The 13,184-nt window shown below is 52.2% G+C and overlaps 1 protein-coding gene across 8 annotated transcripts in view; it reads right to left on the reverse strand.

Moving 5' to 3' along the window:
• MAPT (microtubule associated protein tau) overlaps window positions 1-13,184 on the reverse strand; it is a 103,459-nt gene that overhangs the window by 8,530 nt on the left and 81,745 nt on the right. For 5 of the 8 annotated variants that reach the window (XM_024760524.1, XM_024760522.1, XM_024760521.1 and 2 more), the window contains 2 exons: window positions 11,767-12,032; window positions 1,926-2,018 (listed from right to left, as the gene is read on the reverse strand). In XM_024760524.1, coding sequence (XP_024616292.1) covers window positions 1,926-2,018; window positions 11,767-12,032 — 359 coding nt within the window. The remainder of the gene's footprint in view (window positions 1-1,925; window positions 2,019-11,766; window positions 12,033-13,184) is intronic. The other 3 variants (XM_024760526.1, XM_024760525.1, XM_024760523.1) reach the window with 1 other exon arrangement.

Consider the following 13,184-nt stretch of genomic DNA (forward strand, 5'->3'; position numbering starts at 1 on the left):
AGACTGGAGGCCAGGGAGGGGGAGGGAGGAGGCCAGGCTCTGGAGTGCATCCCAGAGCCGGCCAGGAGGCAGGGAGAATCCCTAGGAGAAGGAACAAAGCCTGCCTGCTGGGGAGTCACCTCCCCAGCTGAGGAGAAGAGGGGCAGGGAGCAAACAGAGGCAGAGCCCAGGCCAAGGGTCCACTGTCCCCAAAACGCCCGAGGCTGACATTGTGCTGGGGCTTGTCACCCCCCAACCTTTCACCAGGAGAAGAGCTCTCTGTGGCGGCTCCTACTGCAGGGGCCACAGGCCACGGACCGCGCTCGGGGCCAGCCCGGGCCATCCTGTGGCACTCTGCCATGGTCACAGGCTCGGCCACCAGCTGGCAGAGTGCAGGGGGAGGGGAGGTGCCCCTGAGGAAGTCCCCTGATGTCCTGGGCACCGCCAGCCGCAGAGGGAATGTACCCCCTGCCCCCACCTTCCGCCTGAAGGAGCGGGGCGCTGACTGCAGCCACTGGACCCCACCCCTCGGCCCCAGCAGCACAAGCTCCCACCAGCTGACCAGACACACCAGACGCGAGTTAAACCGGAAAGCACATGTCTTTCCTTCTCTGGCCAGAGCCTGCCGTCTGCAGGGAAGCCAGAGAGCCCGAGTCAAAGCTAAAACAGCAATGTCACTGGGAGCCCACGATCACAGCCTGGGGTGGTCCCCAGCCCTTCTCTTGGCGGAAGACGAGGTGGCAGTGGGACAGGAGAGCAGGGACCGGGGGCACAGCGGAGATACTGAGCAGACACTGGTGAGGAAGCGTGAGTGAAGCGCCATGCAGCAGCCTCGTCAGTGGCAGAGCCAGGACCCGGCGCTCAGGGCAGGAGGCAGCAGCGCATTGCAAGAATAAACCCCCAGGTCTGGACGCAGATATGCGGGCCCAGGCTGGGCACTTTCTGGAGAGAGAGGGAGGTCTCTCCCACTGTCACACCGGCACTGCCAGCCAGAGGCCAGATGCCTGCTCTCAGAAACCATCCTCCTCCCCACGGGTGGACCTCAAAGGGTCTCGAACATCCCGTTCCCCGACGTGTTTATAAACATTTGCCTACAGCTGACCAAGAAGGCTGGGGGAGCGAAGGAGGCCGCGGAGAAGGGGGGCCGAGCCTCAGGTTGCCGAGTTTGCACCCATTTGTCTGTGAACTTGGAGGATAACAGCAGAGCCGGCCAAGTGGGCAGGCGAGAATGAGGATGCCAGGCCCAAATCTCAGGGACACATCCGCTGGGGATGCAGGGAGTCCGCAGGGACACCTGGAGGAGGCCAGATCTAAAAGGGCTCAAAGCAGCGTTTCTGTCCGCCCTCGGCTGCGGGCAGGTCCCTGGTGCATTTCTGTTGGGCTCTTTCGCATCTGGAGCTTCTGCCGGGGGTGGAGCTGTTTTCAAACAGGAGCCGAGAGGCTTAAGAATCAGCTCATCCCTCGCAAATGCAGAAGTCAAAGGCGAGCAGAGCTCGGCCTCTGCTTGCTCTGACGTAGGATGGTAAAGACCTTTGTGTCGGCTCGTCAGAACAAGCGGGCCAGCTGTCCCCAGTGGAGCCCCTTAAAGTGAACCTGACCAGGTGACGGAGCAGTCAGGTGCTGCCACCTTCAGCCCAAACTCAAACGAGCTGTGGGGCTCCCAGCGAGCGGGGGCGAAGATGGGGCTTATGCTGTGAGGACCCAGCCACCAGGAACAGGTCGGAGAGAGGACCAGTCACCTTCCCCGTTCCACCCATGCAGCTCTGGGGCGCCCCTCCCGGAACGGTAGGCACGGGTGTGGGGAGCCTGAGCTACATTTACCTGGGGACCCGGATAGACTCCGAGCCTGAGAATGGTTTATTCTATGCAATATGCAAGTACAAACTCATGCCACTTCTCAAACCCGGAACCGCAGCTCGGCGCAGGGATCGTGTGACAGTACTCACACTGCCGCCTCCTGGCACGTGTTTGATATTATCCTTTGAGCCACACTTGGACTGGACGTTGCTAAGATCCAGCTTCTTATTAATTATCTGCACCTTTGACAGCCAGAAAAAAGGATGAGTGACACACCACACTCAGATGCACCTGCCCCGCACAAACATGTCTGGCTGCAGGCCGGGGAGAGGAGGACAGGGCTCACTCACACCTCCCGGGAAGCATTCCAGAGCTGTGAGTGGCTGGAGGTGGACCCCACCTTACAGCACTGGGTTTACAAAACGGATCCGTCAGGAGGCAGCTCTTCCCTTTACGTGAGGATTGCGTTATGGAGGCCCCCTCAGAGAGCACCTTGGAGGCCTAAAATTCGGAGGCGAGTGTCCACCGGGTTGGGATGGAGCAAAATGTACTCAGTGACATTATTAAATGAATAAATAAAAGCCCCAACTGTGGCTTCATTCATACACCTACCAGACCCCTGTGAACATTCACCGAGACCTTTAGGTGGCTGTCCTCAAGTCTGTTAGGTACTGGAATCACCCGCAGACATATTTTTTAAATGCCAGACCTCACTCCTGACCTTAGAATCTCAGTCTTTGTGCTTAGGAAAAGCACCCCTGGTGCCTGGTTCAGAGGCATGGCTAGATTCAAGAATCACAGACTTCATGGGGAGGACACAGGTGGTTTTATGGAGAAGATAAATCTGGACTCCCTTCCATGGGAGGCCTTGGCCTCCTGGAAGGCAGGGTAAGTGCCTGCCCTTCACCATCGGCTCCCCTTCATCCACAAACCACCAGGCGCTCAGAGGGAACAGGGCGATGTTCCCAGGTGACCCTCCCTAACTTTTCCTGGGCGGGTGTTGTCCAGATGGTAGAGATCCCACTGTATCTCTGCGAGGCTTCTCCTTCTCCAGGCACCAGGGAAAGGGTGTGGGGCTATCCACATTCCAGGGGGAAATGATTTTTACCCAATTTGTCTGTGCATTTCATAGACAGACAACCACGGTGCAGAGAAGGGGAGCTGAGAAACTCTGCGTTTTGTCTGCCAGAGCAGGGATCGCATCCTCGCCGGGTGTCCTCCATCAGGAGTGCTGTATTTGGAACCAGTGGGCCTTAGTTTCTATTAATCCCAGGTATAGATAACTGCCAACTGAAGTTTCCAACCAGCACTGCCCTCTGAAATTCCGGAAATGGCACCAAGACCTCAGCTGCTGCCGGGTGGGGGCCACTGCCCCTGAGGCCCGGGGGCAGCCTTTAGGGCAGTTGTAGCTGGGGGATCAGAGCTGGGGCCTGGTTCATCTAGGGTGAAGGGCCCCAAATCTGACCCAAGAGCCAGAGCCGGCCATCAAGGGGTCCACAGGTCCTCAGCCAAAGGAGGAAATAAGGACATGATAGCAAAATTTGTCCGTCCTACTTTTTGGTTTTAAAAATGGCCTTTCCTCCAATAAAATTTAAAAAATAAAAATGAAAATAAAATGGCCTTTCCTTTATTACATTATTAATTATTAAATTACATTGATAGGAGATATTATTTTTAGATGTCCTTAACCTGGCAAAATTTAAAATATAGTCATCTTCTCTTGGACCCCCATCCCTGTTTTTTTCCTTAATTTCACTGCTCTGAATTGAAAAAACCTGGGAAGCACACATCTAACCCATCGCTTTGTTTTCTTTTATGTTCCTTTAAAGTAAAAAGCTATGCCTTGGGCGCAGCGGTGGCGCAGCGGTTGAGAGTCTGTCTGCCTGCCGATGCAGGGAACACGGGTTCGTGCCCCGGTCCGGGAAGATCCCACACGCCGCGGAGCGGCTGGGCCCGTGAGCCATGGCCGCTGAGCCTGCGCGTCCGGAGCCTGTGCTCCGCAACGGGAGAGGCCACAACAGTGAGAGGCCCGCGTACCACAAAAAACAAAAAGAAAGCTATGCCTTTTTTCATCATAAAAAAGTAACAGGACATCACGATTTTGAAAAACAGAGGTTCCAGAAAGAGGAGAAAACGTTTTCTTGCTAGCACAGCCGCTGTTGCATTTTCTTGAATTCTCTTCAATTCTCATATATAAAAATAAAACTACCATCTCAGACATATAAACGGCAGTAATTATTGTGTACCTACTATTGTATATCTTCCTTTACCAAGTGTTTGCCACGTTCTACAGTCATCAGAAGCACTAATTTTAAAAAGATGTCAGATTCCGTTTCCTGTTACCTGTGCTATCAGATATTTATACTGATTCCATTTTAAAGAATACAGTCTCATCACGAACATCGCTCTGCAAGGAGTTTCTCCCATTCTGTGGGTTATTTTCATAGCACAGAGCGCCAGAAGTACAATTTCTGGGCCAAAGTTACAAACACTCTGAAAACTCTCCACACAGCTCTCCAAATGGCTTTCTAAAAGGGCCAGATTAATTTCCCCTGTGAGCACTGTTGAGAAAGTCAGTTTCAGTTGCTGCCAGCGCTGTGCATTAAAAGAAATTGTTTTTCTTATTTCTTTGATTAAAATAAGTGGATCTGTGTTATTGGCTTATTATGCATTTCTTTGATTATTATTAAAATTGTTCCTTTGTCCTTTTTTTCTGCTAGTAGTTGTATTTTTTTTTTTCTAACATATAAACGTTGACATTTTTATATACTTCCTTTGTAACATTTCTTCCTTTGTAACTTCCCTGGTTTTTAAATGTAAAAACCGTCCCTCATTTAGAGGCTGGATAAATACCTAATTCCACATCACCCTTCTCACCTGCCATTCCCCCGCCCCGGCCCCGCCCCCAACCTTCCTGATGAAGAGGCCATTTAAAGCCCAGAGAAGTTCAGTGACTTTCTCAAGTCAGTGGCAGAATCCACACAGGAATCTAGATCTGGGTGTTCTGTGGCCACGGCTACCTACGTAACAACCATATTTTGCCGGAGCTGTTCTCAAGCCTGTTGTCTCATAAACCAAATAAAAACAACACTCTCTCAAGGTGAACGGTGACGTCTCTCCTGCCATATAGGAGACAGCGTGGCAACACCTCAGCCCAGGCTTGAGCTGGGACGAAGAGGTAGAACAGGTTTTCTCACCCTGCTTTGTAGGCAGTTGCTGTCAACCTCTGCACAATATCCTTGAATCATTTCATCCCACCCTCAAATTTTAAGGAGTCCCACATGAACTCCTGCTTTGGGGATCATTTTTTATTGATAACTTTCCATTGGATAAGTCCCAGAAGCAGACTTTCCAGCTTTCGTAAGAGAACTGGAGTTTAGAATTAGAAAACACACACCAACACACAAAATAATAAAACAAGAAGATTGAAAAGACAATGGTAAAAGAACAGGAGGTCATCAGGACTGACAATGATAAGACTGATCATTACATTTAACTCTGAGCTTCCTGGAAGCCAAGGCAAAAAGCGAAAACATGTTGGGTTACATAACTCTCTTATCTGACGAAGAAAACTTACCCATTTTTCAAGGAGGATTGCCTTATTTTCTGTATTAATCCTTACAAGGACATCAAAAAACTCAAGGGCCATTAAGCAATAACAAGATGTGCAACATACACAGAAATGTTTTCTCTGTGCAGCTTTTTCTTGTTCCAATCCCACAAAAAAGGCAACGAGCTTTTTGGGATTTGGCAGGAGACATAAGGATATTTACAAAGCAGACCTGAATTACTGTTAATTGTCAAATTAAGTCAACACCCTTTTCAGAATGGTAGATTTACAGAAAGGAGAAAAACGGGCAATGGTTTATATTATGAAATTGGAATCCTGAAACTTAATTTCTCAACTAGAGTAAATGTATGATACTGAGCCTCAGCTCTGGGCAGACACTGAAAATAGCCAAAGGAAAAAAACAATGTTTTGGAAGCTCCAAATTTTGATCCCGGGGACTCCCAGTCAAGGGATAAATTCCTGTGGTCAGGGTTCGACCCTGGAGGAGAGGCTGGGGTGGTGTGAGCCTGGGAGCGGGTCCACTTTGGTTTAATCCATTTCCTAGAGAACCCCAAATGGTTCCAAACCCTCATCAGACCTTGTTCTGGTTCTTTTTGGGCTCAGCTTTCTTGATGTGCTCCAGATCGCCCAGCCCTCACCACTCCCACCTCAGCAGCTTCCAGGCTGGCCCAGTGTCCTTGGGTCACCCCTGGTGAGGCCCGTCTCGAGCACTGCCTGGCGCTGGGCCTGGCTTGGCCTCGCTAGGGTCAACAGGCCCAGTGCTGAGGATTGGGGGCTGGGATGCTCTGGTGGGAATTTAACCTGGGGTGGGCACTGGACGCCCACAGCAAGCCTCCTCTTCAAGTCCAAGGTGGTCAGCCTGAGAACTGACACAGGAGATCAAGTAATAGGGGAGTCACCTTTAGAACTATTTATACTGTTCCTTTAAACAGTGACTGCCCCAAGATTCTTTATAATGATGGGATTTACACAAGATTCTTTTCCAGAAACACAGATGTTGTGTATAGGGAGAGATGCCCAGAGGGTCTCAGAGTTACAAGGCTATCCCAGAGGAGGCTCTCAGCCTGGCTCTGCACAGGACAAGCTGTGATACTTCAGCTCAAGTGCAGCTGAGTGCCTGGCCCTGACCCAGGACAAGCAAACTATCCTACGTACAGACTCACTTTATTTACTCCACATAAATGTTCTACATGTGTACTTTTAAAAATGAGACAAAGTTTCAACAGATGCAACCAATTTTTGAAACAGTTCTCCAGAATGGAGACAGACGCAGCGTGCCATCGCCATCTTGTGGCCACATGGAATATTGCAGCCCAAGGCTTTCCAAGCCTGGCAGCTTGGTAGGTTTCTGTCCTGCCTGGGGCCTTCGCATTCCAGCTACTGCCTTGGACATCCTCGGAGGAAGTGACTTTAGCTCCATCTGCTCAAAGCCAACCAGACCACCCCCCATGCTCTGGTCATGACTCTGCATGTCCCTTCTCACCTCGGCAGCCACAGGGATACCCCCAGTTCTCCTTACCTGGCAGCCTCAGCCCCATATGAGCTCCTTCTCTCTCACGATGGAAGGTACCTGGGACCTCTGTGCTCTCCGCTGACCACACAGAGACGCTGCTGAGGTTGGTGCTGCCATCACCTGGGCTGGGCCCAGACCTGCCCTCTTATTCACCTCCCCCTCCGTGACTCACTGACAGTCAGGCCAAAGGCTCTGCGGCAGGTGCTCTCCACTACTCTCTTTCTTCTCCATCCTATCCTGTCCTGTCGGGGCAAACACAGAGCTGGTTCACAGCAGACCCAGCAGGGACCTCCCTCTATCAGCTGTTAAATCTCCAAAGCTCTCGCGTAAACGAACAAAACTCCACCCTAACCCACGCCCTTCTGCTACCCCAGCTGGTACCAGTTTTAGCTTTATTTTGCTTTTGCTCTGAGTATCTCCAGGTGCAGTTTCCCACTATTCTCTCTTCTGTGTCTCCAGCACTCTACGTGGGGGACTTTCCTTTCAAAGACCCAATGACGGTCCCAAACAAGGGTCTGTCCTATCTTCTCTGACTTGATAACAACTGATATTGTGGGTGACACTCCACAACACAGGTGACTCTCAGTATGGTGACCCTTGAGGGTGCAGGTAACCCCCTCAGTGTGGGTGACAACAGTACAGGCGACCCTCAGTATGGGGGACCCTCGCTGGTGCAGGCTGCTCCCTCCTGCATATGCTTCCCTGGCCAACCTCTCCCCTTGCCCTTTTTTATATGCTCATGTGTCTCTCTCTCCTGCCTGGGCCTGGGAGCAGAAACTCTCACAGCACAGGGCCTGGCGCTCAGAGGTGCCGCAGGAATGTTGGATCAATGAATAAAGGAAAGAGAGAAGGAACCAGCTTTTGGTGCTATTGTATGTTCTGTTTTCTAATTTATTTCTGCTCTTATCTTTGTTTCTGTATTCTTATTCTTTTCTTGTATTCTTTTTTTCCCTCCAATAAGGGAATATATGCTGCAATCGTTAAGTTTTTAAAATAATAAAAGCATTTAAAATTATGAATTCCTTCTAAGTACAATTTGGGGGCATCACCACATAATTTATGGCATTTGTTATCAAGGCACTTGGAAAAGGCATCTTCATTTCCAAACTGAATGAGCAGTGACAAAGGAAAGGTTTTTAATTCCCAGGCATTTGTGGCCATATTGGTGATATGCACACAGTGAAGTTCTGCTGTATCACAATGCAATTTCTGCTTCTCTATATTTATAGGTGTTTTTCTTTATGGACTAAATAGATTACTGACATAATATCTGGACTCTTAACAGATAAACCCTTGGCCCTACAGTTTAATTCCTGATATTTGTTCATTTTCCCCTTTCAATTACATGGACTTTCTTTGTCCTTTTATCTTTTTACTTTACTAATATCTACTGTGACACCTCCAGTCACAACTGTGTTTCTATCCATTTTTTTCTTTTTTAAAATATTGATTGATGTGGACCATTTTAAAAATCTTTACTGAATTTGTTACAATATGGCTTCTGTTTTATGCTTTGGCCGTGAGGCATGCGGGATCTTAGCTCCCCACGGGGTCTCAGCCTGGGCTGCACACTGGGAACCCCTAGGGAGGCCCTCTCAAGATTCTCACGGGCCAGGGAGAGGCTTTGGCACTAGGATTTTTTTTTTTTTTTTTTTTTTTTGCGGTACGTGGGCCTCTCACTGTTGTGGCCTCTCCTGTTGTGGAGCACAGGCTCCGGACACGCAGGCTCAGCGGCCATGGCTCACGGGCCCAGCCGCTCCGCGGCACGTGGGATCTTCCCGGACCGGGGCACGGACCCGTGTCCCCTGCATCAGCAGGCGGACTCACAACCACTGCGCCACCAGGGAAGCCCTGGCACTAGGATTTTTAAAAGAATCCTCCCCCTTCCCTGCCCCAGGTGATTCTCCTTTGCAGTCACAAGAGAACTGCTACTCCTTCCTTCCCTCCCCACCTTTGATGGATCCAGCTGGTTCTGTTAAAGTGGCCAGGTGATCATCTGCATTTTCCTTTAAAAGTAATTTCCTTTTGGACTCTTCAAGCAATATATGTTCACTGTAGCAAATCATGAAAACAGAGAAATGTACGAAGCAGAAAACAGATGTTTTACATTTTTTTCCAACCAGTGATCTGTTGCGGTTTTCAGTCTCTGCAGGTTTACAAACATGACCATCTCCTGCTTCTCCTTCTTCCACGTGTCCTCTGTTCCGGGAGTTGAGTTATCCTTCAGACCCTTGGAGCATTCGTTGTCCCTTTTGTAGCCGAATAAACAGTGATTGAGCACTTACTGTACTGTATGTTGGGCTGAATGAGAGGCCACGGGGACCCAAAGATCTCACGGGACCTTGAGGGACCTTCAGTCTAGTCATTTTATTTTATTATTTATTTATTTATTTGGTTGCACTGGGTCTTAGTTGCAGCAGGCAGGCTCCTTAGTTGCAGCTTGTGGGCTCTTTAGTTGTGGCTTGCCAGCTCCTTAGTTGCGGCTCACGGGCTCCTTAGTTGCAGCACGTGGGCTCCTTAGTTGTGGCACGTGAACTCAGTTGTGGCATGCATGTGAGATCTAGTTCCCCGACCAGGGATCGAATCCCGGCCCCCTGAATTGGGAGCGCGGAGTCTTATCCACTGTGCCACCAGGGAAGTCCCAGTCTAGTCATTTTAAAAGGCCTTCTGTGTGGATCCCAGGTGCCTTCTTTTTTCCTTTTCTTGTCGTTTTTCCTGGAGATTAATGTGTTGAACTTTGTTATGGGTCAGGTTTTGTTTCACACAATTTTCTAGGTTTTCCATGGAATTTAAGGGGAAGCTGTTACCTCCCCTTCTGCCATTTCCTCACATCTCCTCCCCAAAAAGCCCCAAGAAAAGTCACTTTTCTTCTTTAACCTTCAGTTGCCATGGACACACGTCTGCGCCCCAGCGCGGTGCGGCCATAACCTGGGGGCACCCTCCCCATTTCCGCCCTGAGCATCAAGTCGCTGGCCCTCGGGGCCAGCGGCTCAGGTGCGAGGCGTGGGTTCCTCCCTGTCAGCCCTGTCACTGCTGCTCTCAGCGGAGTTACCAGAACGGGGCCAAATGGGCTGGGGCAGCCGGTGGGTGTTTGCAGGTGTGTGACAGAGCCCCGCAGGCTGGGAGGCACTGACAGTCATGGTTTCCCTCTTGCCGTGATGAGCACGCTGGTCACAGCCCCACAATCTTCTCAGTGGTGCAGAATTGGCCGTGTGGGGCTTTGTTTTTCATTTTTCAAAACAGGCAAATGCTCTGTGCTATGAAAACAGGGCACACACAGGACATCCACAGCGTTGGGGGAGGGGTGCGAACGCCAGTGGGAAACATCCCATCACCTCGGAAACCCTCTCCTTGGGGGTCCCTCTGCCCCCAGAGCCTCACAGAGGGGTCAACTTCAAGCCAGCGCCCCAGCCAGCTGCACCAGAGCCCCTTCTGGAAGGAGACAGGCATCTTTACGAAGCACAGCAAACACTGCAGGAAGGTAAACACGGCTCAGGCCCAGCACTGTGGCCCAAAGACCAGTGCGATGAGACCCCGAGAGGCACCCAGACCTCCCCACTGGGCAGGACCGCTCGGGTCCCAAGGATGGGAAAGGCCAGCAGGGGTCCCTGAGGCTCCACGGGAAGCAAAGTGCACGGTTTCAGGCAATGGCACCAACATGGACCAAAGGTGCTCCGAGACACCCTCCCTCCACGGTGACCCAGGCCCCAGACAACAGTGATTAATAAAATCAAGAGTGCGGAGGCCCCAGCTGGGGGTCCCGACTGAAAGGGAAACATTGGCCCCTGCCCACCAGGAGGCTCGCTGCCCCAAAAACGGCCCAGCCTGGAAGGCCCAACACAAGAGCTGGGTCTTGGGCCTCCAATCCCTTTCCCGCCTCCCTTCTTCCTTCTCTGTTCCCCACCCTGTGCTCGTGGGGGAGGACTGCTATTGTCTGAATTGTGTCCCCCAAAATCCACACGCTGAAGTCCCATCTCCCAGCACCTCCGAATGGGACTGTATTTGGAACAGGGTCTCTAAAGAGCTCATTAAGTTAAAATGAGCTCATTAGGGTGGGCCCTAATCCAATATGACTGGTGTCCTTATAGGAAGGGGGGACTGGGACACAGCGACACCCAGAGATGGACCATGTGAGGCCATGGGGAGAAGGCGGCACCTACAAGCCAAGGAGAGACGAAGACACGACCCCCGCCGACACCTCGATCTTGGACTTCCGGCCTCCAGAGCTATGAGGCGTTACATTTCTGTTGTATAAGCCGCCCAGGCCATGGTATTTCGTATGTCAGCCCTAGGAAACTCATACAACGGGGGATGGGGTCAAGAAGAGGAGGAAGACGGTCCAGGCCGTCCCCATTTCTCTCCACCTCTGACCCTTGGAAGCTCATTTTCTCCAACTTTGGGAGACCCAGAAATGTCATGAGCACCTGTTCGTCCCTGAGAGAATCAGTTGTTCAAAACAGAATCACGAATTTCTCCAGAATTGGGACCTAAACAAATGTCCAACCAACACCAGAGACACACCCACCTATGGACTGGTTGTCTCATTTTCGAAACACAAGGCAGCCAGGGAACCCCTGTGGCACCCACTTTGAGAACCGCCAGGTCACGGAGCTACAAGCCTGTCACCTCAGATCTGTCCAATCAGCAAGGGCTGAAGTGAGGAAGGGAAGAACCGGTACTTTCTCTCCCCTGAGCAGGGCACTCACGGCCTGGTGGTGACCCCAGTAGAGAACCGAACAGTAACCTACTGTCTTTCCTTGAAGAGGCCGGGGAGGTGCTTGTGCTATGGGGGGCGGGCGGGGGGACCCAGGCTGGTGGTGGGAGGAGAGCCGCTCGCCCGTCTCCAGCCCAGCTGCAGGGGACCCACCCGCCTCCTCTTGCACAGCCAGCCTCTGCACGCCCTTACCTTCCCGCCTCCCGGCTGGTGCTTCAGGTTTTCTGTGGAGCCGATCTTGGACTTGACGTTCTTCAGGTCTGGCATGGGCCCGGGGGCGGTCTGCAGGCGGCTCTTAGCTGCAGACGGTGACTTGGGTGGAGTGCGGACCACTGCCACCTTCTTGGGCTCCCGGGTGGGCGGGGTCGGCAGGGAAGGGGTGCGGGAGCGGCTGCCCGGAGTGCCTGGGGAGCCTGGGCTGCTGTAGCCACTGCGGTCCCCGGATTTCCCAGATTCACCTGGAAAGGAAGGAGGGCATGAGGCCAGTTAGCAAAGGGCTATCTGTCCTGGGGTCCATTCCCAGACTCAGGGTTGGATCAGGCACGTGGAAACAAGGTCAGAAGCTCAGTCAAACCAGCAGGAGGCTGCCCTTGGTCCCATTTCTAGAGAAACGTCTCCACTTCTCAGCCGTGCTGCTTTGCGACAGAGATATCCTGCTTCCCAGAGAAGCAAAAGAGTGGTCGCCAAGGACCACCCAGTACCCCCTAGAGGGGGACCAACTCTGCCCTGTGGCCCTGGGGGCCAGGAGAGGCTCCAGCTAGCTGCGTGGTCTCAGACAAGTCATTTACCCACTCTGAGCTCAGAGGAAAAAATTGTAATGCCTGCAGTGAGTGAGGCCGGGCAGGGATACATGCCCTGTGCCCTGAATAAGGGCAATGCAATGGTGGGCCAGGGGCCCATCTGGATCCACTGGACTCTTTAACCACAGGGTGAATTTTAAGCTGTTCTCCAAGTTCAAGGCCCCTTTTCCCTCAGACCCCATCCAAACTCCCAGCTCCTCTGTGGTACCTGGGCTCCACAATGGTATACCTGCTTCGTGTCCATCTGTCCCTCGCTCGCCGAACAAGCCATGCCGCTTCCTGCCGCCCTGCCCTCCCGAGAACCCTCTCCCCACCAAAGCGATGCGCAGCAAATAGCAGTGCACTTTTCCAGGTGCAATGCGGGCGCCAAGCCCTCCAGGAAGGCCACTGGGCCCATCCCTCTCCCAGCGGAACAGCCCTGGGTTCCCTAACATGCGTCTCTTCCTGCACTTCTCATCCCCCATCACACTTAAATAGTTGGCTATTCCGTCTGCCTCTTGGATTCGTGTTTCACCAAGTGTGGCCCCAGGCACCCCTGCATCAGAATCTCCAGAGCCACCACGGAGGAGTGGGACCTGTAAGATGCAGATCTCCAGGCCCCATCTAGACCTGATGGGACAGAATCTCTAGGGGTGGGGCCTGCAAAATTGGTGCTTCCCACGCTCCCAGGGATTCTTGAGCAGACTTGAGTCTGAGAGCCACTGGGCTGGATGCTGGGCTCCAGCTCTGAGGGTGGCGGTTGCCCCCGCCCCAGGAACCATTTGTACCAAACAGGGACCTGCCGGGCCCCAGGCTGCAGAAGGGCAGCTC

This window comes from Neophocaena asiaeorientalis, unplaced genomic scaffold (genome assembly GCF_003031525.2).
Source record: "Neophocaena asiaeorientalis asiaeorientalis breed wild unplaced genomic scaffold, Neophocaena_asiaeorientalis_V1.1 scaffold30, whole genome shotgun sequence".
Classification (NCBI taxonomy): Eukaryota; Metazoa; Chordata; class Mammalia; order Artiodactyla; family Phocoenidae; genus Neophocaena; species Neophocaena asiaeorientalis.